This window comes from Pygocentrus nattereri, chromosome 16 (assembly GCF_015220715.1).
Source record: "Pygocentrus nattereri isolate fPygNat1 chromosome 16, fPygNat1.pri, whole genome shotgun sequence".
NCBI lineage: Eukaryota > Metazoa > Chordata > Actinopteri > Characiformes > Serrasalmidae > Pygocentrus > Pygocentrus nattereri.
The window spans coordinates 4,645,652-4,653,627 of NC_051226.1; the positions used below are offsets into that span (position 1 = coordinate 4,645,652).

Here is a 7,976-nt window from a genome sequence, read left to right on the forward strand (position 1 = left end):
TGTTTTTGTTTAATATTTTATTTGATCACCTTGAGTTTTGCATACATCATGTATGGCTGCAGAAAGGATCAAATATGTTGTACTTTGCAAATCTGCAGTATAAAATTAACCTTAAACCAGGTATCCAATGGAAGCACCCCGCCTCCCGCCAAAAAAAGAAAGAAAACGACAAACGCTGAAAAAATAATCCCATCCACGCTCCGTGTAAAAGTACCAAGAGGAAATCTCAGCTGACGCCTATTGACCAGGTGCAGACAGACTCTTGTTCATGAACTGTTTCTTTACAAAGCACACCCACCACTGTGAAAAGACAAAGACATTGAACTGATTAATACATCAGCAGCTTTTCAATCATGCTTGTGTTGAGCTGCATCTATGGCCCAGTCCCATTTCTCATTTTTACCCCTACCCCTTGTTTTCGAGTGTCTCCTTGCCCCTTAGAACTGACTTACAAGGGGCAGTGGTTGAGATCTTCCTCTCTGAAACAGGACCCTCAAATAAAAAGAGCATCACTTCATTAACAGCTACCAGCGCCGCTCTGTGGGCGACCCTGCCCGTCTGCAGGGACAGCAGAGGAGGGGAAAGTTCAGCTCCTCACTGCTGGGCTTTAGTTACATTTAGGGATCATACGCCTTCAAAGAGGGGGGCAGTTATTTATTATCACCCCCCCCTAATTCTTCAGTGATGTGAAGCTGAAGTCAGATATTCACCAGATTCTCGTTTGAATTTTCCTGTTCCACCTTAAATGGTGCAGTAGTTACGTTATGGTGCTTCGGGTGCCAGAACTACTGGACTATTTAAGGTGGATAAGGTTTATACACACACACACACACACACACACACACACACACACACACACACACACACACACACATATATACAGACACACTATGTGTGAACTATGCAAAACCGAGGGCTAAAGACTAAGTGGTGGGGGCGAGGGGTGAAATGGGATTGGGGCAAATGTTATACGGACACAGTGGCATTTCATTTATACCACGAGGGTTGGAGTTCTGTGTGCGAGTAAAAGCAGATGTACTCTTGGTAAAAATGTATTTGAGTAAAGGTACTCAAAAGTATTCTCTCTATATTTCTACTGCATATCATTCACTTGATTATGCTCACAGGTTAAGCCTGATCTGTGAATTGAATCAATATTCTGAGAAGTACTTTAACTTTTTTTTTAGCCCTTAATGTGGTGGGTGTTCACGTTTTGCTGACTGGGTAAAATAATTCGGGTATATTTTAAAGAACAAATTCTATTAACTTCTATTCTCTTCAAATTCTATTACTCTTGTGTGACAGCAGACATAAAAACCTGTCATTTAACAGAACCTCATTCAATTAATAAGTACATTCGCAATATTTACTCACATGGAAATATAGCTACAGGGAGATTCACTCGAAAGAGGCCCCAAATATTCTGTAATAACTCTTGCTAGGACGAAGCAATCTGAACAAAACAACCTGAAACCTGCTCCTCAGTATATGGAGCTTTGAACAAGCCGGGATGCCCCCGAACCCCTTCACTCAGTAACGTGACTTATGGGGGTGTACAGTATTGAGCAGTGAATCTACTGGGTCGCCAATTCACTTAAGTGATGTCAGAGTGAATTTAGGAAGAAATGCGGTGTTCACGACGTACCCTCAAAAAAGTGTTATTCAGAAGATGGTACAGAAACTAGAAGGACGGGATCACTGGTCCCTTCTCCTGGCGGGATGTCGCGTCATTTTTTAGTTCTGATTGCTTCATCTTAACGAGAGTTACAGCAGAATATTCGAGGCCTCTTTCAAGCGAATCTCCCTGTAGAACACTTGTACTTTTACTCAAGTAGTAATTTAGCAAGATTACATCTGTTTTTACTAACATACAGAAGTACTGTACATCGTCCACCTCTATATACTGCAATATTCACTCTTACTAACTGTTTTATCACCTGTCTGTAAAGCACTTTGAGCTGCCATCGGCATGAAAAGTGCTATATAAATAAAATTATTATTATTATTATTATTATTATTAACTAACATACAGAAGTACTGTACATCGTCCACCTCTATATACTGCAATATTCACTCTTACTAACTTTGTGCTGCCATCGGCATGAAAAGTGCTATATAAATAAAATTATTATTATTATTATTATTATTAACTAACATACAGAAGTACTGTACATCGTCCACCTCTATATACTGCAATATTCACTCTTACTAACTTTGTGCTGCCATCGGCATGAAAAGTGCTATATAAATAAAATTATTATTATTATTATTATTATTATTATTATTATTATTATTATTTACTGCAATCAGATTTCTGCTGGGATACATATCACTGGTTAATTTTGGTATATTTAACAGTATTGTCTTCAGCTTACCTTGCTTGGCTTGTCTGTCTGTGGGTCAAACACCCGGTCACACAGTCTCAGGCCTGTCTCCTGACGAATCTGCTGCAGATAAGCCCTCATAGTCTCTGGGATATGCAAACAGCAAATCACTTGGTCAACATCACAAAGGGAGTGGACGCTGATATGAACATGTTTTAAAGGACCAAGTCATTCTGCAGGAAGGCAGAACAGTTATTATGTCCAGTACCGTGCAAAAATCTTTGGGAAGCCAAAACTGTTTTAAACTATTTATATGGGCAGCAAGTGTGAATGGCTTATAAAAGCACCATATAACACTAGAACCAAAGCACAAATGTAAACACAGCAAAAAGGCAGACTACGAACATTAAATCACTATTTATTGTATTAATATTTATTTCTATTTTTTCTAATGGCTAGTTTAGTGCTGAACAAACACACTTGCTGCCCAGATAAGTAACGTTACACGTAATTTAACACACACTCTTAAAATAAAATTTAAAAAAGGTTCTTCAAAGATTCTTCAGTAAAAACCGTTCTATGTAAAAACCACAAACACTCAAAGAAGCCTTTGGATGATGAAAAGGGTTCTTTGCATCAGTAAAGACTGACGGAGACTGCGCTGTAGATGGTTCTATACAGAACCTTCTTGAAACGGGTTCTATGTAGCATCCATTGTGACAAACTTCACATCATAACAGTGGAAGAACCCTTTTTACAATAGTTCTTTATAGAACCATCTACAGCACAATCTGAAGAACCCTTTCGTGATGCAAATAACCCTTCAGTCATGCCAGAAGTTCATGAGTGTTCATGGTTCTGCACATGGACATTTTCATTATTATAGAACCCTAAAAAAAGACTCTACAGTACCGTTTCAAAGTCTTGGGTGTCTGTGGAAATACGTACAGCCATTTATCTGGACGGCAGGTGTTTATTTGTTCAAAAAGCGCCAACATTATAATGCACAGATTACACAATGTGGTTTTTTGGTAAAAGTTCCTCTCAAATGAACAGAACGTGTGTTTTATGATCTCCACATCGCTCTATACTTACAATTTACCGCTGAAAGCCAAAAATCTCCGACGCTCTTTGTGTTGTTCTCTAAAAGTGATGTTTCCAGAGCAGATCACTGAAGAAACGCCGTCTGTTTATAGTTTAGAGCCCAGATTTGGGGGAAAACGGGTCGACTTTCAGTAGAAAAACAAAGTTCAGCTTCTTTTATTATAAGGGTTTAAAATGACGTCACCATCTATTAGACTGGAGAGAAGAGCTGCAGCCTCACACGACGCCCAGCTTCTGAATGGAGCTTATGGAATATGAACGTTATGGAGAACACGACCAGGTGCGGTTTGGACCCACCGGTGGTCCCGAGGAGTTTAAGAGGCTACAATAAATCAGGAGCTGCTGATGGAACTGAACAAATCCATGTGATGGATGGAGTGCAACGAGACGACAGGACCAAACCTGCGATCTTCTAACTCATTCAGAGCTTTTTTAATCTCATGTCTTAGTATGTTTATGTTGATTTGTATTCACTCTAATGCTATATAGTGCTTTGTAGTGTTTAACAGACACAAGGGGTTAAATGAACAGCCAGTTTTTGCTCATGAAACATTTTCAGTTTCAGATTTAAAAATTCTTTTTTGTGAAACGCATGCAAGTAAACCGAGAGGCCTAAATTACCTCCCACATGTTCATGTTAGTCATTAAAAGTGCATCTAGTCTTACCCTTTACAACCACAAAGACAATGACATCACATCCTCACGCTGAGACACTTATAAATAGCCATTTTAATGTATGCATTCTTAGCGTAAAACCTTTATCTATTGGCACCGAGAGCTGGCGCTCTGGCTAGAATACTGTGAAAGAACATGTTGTATAGAAACACATGAAATCTGAAATCCATGCGCTGATTTTTGAACGTTTTTATGTAATAACTGGAATTACGCTGATGTTAAAAAAGGGAGATGCAGCACTTTTTGCCATACCTTCTTCCTGTTTGTTGGAGGGTTTGACATACATGGCATTCAGTGGGAATCCAGGCTCTCCTGGGATGGGGAAGTTGGTGATTCCCAGCGTGTACATCTCCTTCTCTCCCTGCCCCCTCGAGCTGCACTGTAGAACATGAAGAACGACGCACTTGACACATCTGCCCTACCCTTATATTATATAGCACCAAGTTAAAACCGAAGAGGTAAACTTTATTCATTAAGCACGGCCAAAAGCCACAGATGGGATACTTGTTGTTATAGTCGTGTGAAAAAGTTTGGGCACCCCTGGTCAAACGGACCAGGAAAATAAAATGAAAATAGGTTAACGTCCTCTGCGGAAGGACAGTTACTCCGGTTACAGATGTCAACACAGACCTTTCGTAACTTTGCTGGTCATGTTAAGCACAATTTATCATACTAGGACACTTGAAATGCAAAATGATTGTTTTCTTATAACGTTTGACTGAAGAGTAAAGACTTTCGTCCATCTCTAACACATATTCTGATTTTCGATTGTTACAGCGCACCAGTGGAAAAGAAACGATAATCCTTTATTAGTCCCACAGCGGGGAAATTCACAGCATCGTAACATTCAGAAATACACTCACCAGCCACTTTATTAGGTACAGTTCAGTTGCTTATTAACACAAATAGCTAATCAGCCAATCACACGGCCGCAACTCAGTGCATTTAGGCATGTAGAGGTGGTCAAGACAACCTGCTGAAGTGCAGACCGAGCATCAGAACGGGGAAGAAAGGGGATTTAAGGGGCTTTGAACGTGGCGTGGTTGTTGGTGCCAGACGGGCTGGTCTGAGTATTTCAGAAACTGCTGATCTGCTGGGATTTTCACGCTCAACCATCTCTAGGGTTTACAGAGAACGGTCCGAAAAAGAGGAAACATCCAGTGAGCGGTCAGTTGTGTGGACGAAAATGCCTTGTTGATGTGAGAGGTCAGAGGAGAATGGGCAGACTGGTTCCAGATGATAGAAAGACAACAGGAACTCAAATAACCAACCAGAATCTCTGAGGAACGTTTCCAACACCTTGTTGAAAGTCTGCCATGAAGAATTAAGACTGTTCTGAAAAGGGGGCCCAACCTATTACTAGCAAGGTGTACCTAATAAAGTGGCCGGTGACTATATCAAAGGAAGGAATATGTATGATTATGTATGAATGTATGGAGTATAATTCATTATACTCCAAACAGGGTTTCAAGATCATTCAGTGCTGGTTTATCAAACGCTGCAAGAGCAGTGCAGGAACTTGTCATTTTGCACTTATAGTACTTTGGGTCAGTCGTGGGCTGGAGGTTAGGGAACCAGCCCGGTGACCGGAAGGCTGCCGGTTCGATCCCCTCGGCTGATAGTCTGTGACTGAAGTGCCCTTGAGCGAGGCACCTAACCCCCAATTGCTCCCCGGGTGCCGTGGATAAGGCTGCCCACCACTCTGGGCAAGTGCGTTCACTGCCCCCCTAGTGTGTGTGTGTGTATGTGGGTGTTTCACAGCAAGTAAACAATTATTGATTACCGTTATCATTATTATTGTTGTTATGATTATCTACCTCCATGCTCACTTACCTTCTGCAGCTTCTTGAGGCATTCAGAGATGTACAGGGTGACGTAGATCAACGTTCGATCCGCCTCGTTCTACGAGACACGTTACAATTAGAACTAGAAATGACTCAGGAAGAGCAATTTCAAAAGATACGCACATGAAGATACGCAAGGGAGACGACATTCACTGGCCTGAAGGTTAGAAAACAGGCCAGGTTTCTTGTAGACAGCTTACAAGCTGCTTTTGTGCATTTTTGTTACGCGTAGAAAGCACAACAAGAAATATAATAAACCAGGAGTTTCATCTCCAGAACAAGGCACTTCACACCACACCACTCTGAATAACTCTGTTTACAGCTTAACCATTTTAACCATGCAAAAATTTTGAAAAACAGGTGGGATTGCCCTTTAAGCAGCTTCTGTGTCTGAGCAGCGCAGAAGCAGCTGATAGAAGAGGAACCTACAGGTCGAGGCATGAGCGCATTCTTGTACGGCTCTCCGTCCCTTCCTGACTGGTTTTATTATAATCCAGGATCCCCCTTACCTTAATTTCATAATTCTTGAAGAACACATTGGCTTTGAAATAGTAGATAGCTTCATCAATGATGTCTTGGTCTTTGGCTGGAGGGGGGGGAGAAAACAGTAACATGCAGAAGCTGATGAGTCTCAGATGATGTAGGTTTGCAACCATTTAAGGAAGTAATGCTGCAGCTCTTTTGGTGTGACGCCTCCAAGTTAAATATAAAAACACCACACACTTTTATGTGCACAAAAGCTGGGGAAAAAAAAAACCATCTTACTTTCTTTGGGAGCAGGGCCTTTAAACTGTGTTTTGAGGGGCAGTAATGCCATGTTGCCCACCAGCTTGGTGTCGGCATCCATAAGACTGGAGTGGTAAGCCTGGGACACAAAAAAGACAAAATGAAATGAAGTTTTAGGAATAAAAAAAAAAAACTGAAATTAGCTTTTTTTTAAATTATCCGTTCCACCTTAAATGGCACAGCAGTTACATTCCGTCCCGCCGGCGCTGGAACGTAACCGCGACGCTATTTAAGGTGGATCGGGAAATTCAAAAAAAGCAGCCAAGCTCAGCTTAATCAGTGCCGCTGACCAAGATACCTATTACGTGGTTTAGGCCACTATACACAATAATAGTCCACCGATACGGTTAACAAGACAGATCTGGGCGCTTTTAACAAGCTGACCGCTGTTAAAATGATCCGTTTTAAGCCAACAGCAACGAGAAGGGTCTCTGAGAATGTGGCTAGCCGTGAAGCTAACAGGGAGCCAGCCGGACAAGTTAGCTGCGGTTACGCTCAAAAATAAAGGCCTAACTTTACAAGACACATCTCCTAACATTACCTGTTCACATGAGGAGGGTTTAAACATTTTCTTACCGGCATTCTGGTGAAAATTTATGTCGAATTCGGCAGAAAAAGTGGAGTATCAGCGCTGTGAGACGCCGCTTCCGCTGTCTGTCCCACCCAACAGCAATACAGGAACAAGCAGGTGGTGTAATTCCCTCACCGTCCACAAGGGGTCCTCACGGTTTAAAACGGTTCATAAGCGCCATGAAATGATTTAATATGCATAATTTATATTATGTGCATTAAATGTATACACTTCTTTTCATTTAACTATATAAATGCTTCATACATTAAGGTTCAATAAATAATAATTAAATAGATTTAACATCTCTGCATTCTAAATTCAGCTTTGTTCTAAGTCAAGGCATTAAAGGAGAACTACACCAGTTTTTCAAAATTCTTGCATTATTCAATCAAGACTGAGTGGTTTGCTGTGAAATTATAGACAAACTTACTGAGTCAGAAATTTTCAGTGGTGGTGATAGATAGCAGACGTCTGCGATGTTTAAAGCTTCCGAAAGCTCCCTCGCAGAAAGTCATTGCATTATAACGGTTTCAAATGTGCTGCTTGAGACCTAAACGTCTCTCCTAAAATACTACTTTAGACTAAATTTCATCAATACTATGCTTTTTTCCAAAGTAAGTGAAATATTTGCCTTGTAGACATCATGACTCCCCAATTCCTGCTTCACATCAC

At 40.9% G+C, this 7,976-nt stretch overlaps 1 protein-coding gene across 1 annotated transcript; it reads right to left on the minus strand.

The window, feature by feature from the left end:
* On the minus strand, positions 1-7,438 carry arpc3 (actin related protein 2/3 complex, subunit 3). Its single transcript, XM_017687603.2, has 7 exons — positions 7,310-7,438; positions 6,713-6,812; positions 6,457-6,533; positions 5,937-6,005; positions 4,356-4,482; positions 2,376-2,470; positions 1-300 (listed from the first exon to the last, which is right to left on the minus strand). The coding sequence occupies exons 1-7, from the start codon at positions 7,313-7,315 to the stop codon at positions 238-240; spliced, it is 537 nt and encodes a 178-aa protein (XP_017543092.1). The 5' UTR covers positions 7,316-7,438; the 3' UTR covers positions 1-237.
* Between the last annotated feature and the right edge of the window lie 538 nt (positions 7,439-7,976).

Excerpts from the sequence above, each read along its gene's own strand:
- arpc3 (XM_017687603.2), bottom strand. Across the intron at positions 6,006-6,456 it reads TCAAGAATTATGAAATTAAG|AACGAGGCGGATCGAACGTT; the intron begins GTAAGGGGGATC and ends CGTGTCTCGTAG. Across the intron at positions 4,483-5,936 it reads GCCTCAAGAAGCTGCAGAAG|TGCAGCTCGAGGGGGCAGGG; the intron begins GTAAGTGAGCAT and ends CATGTTCTACAG.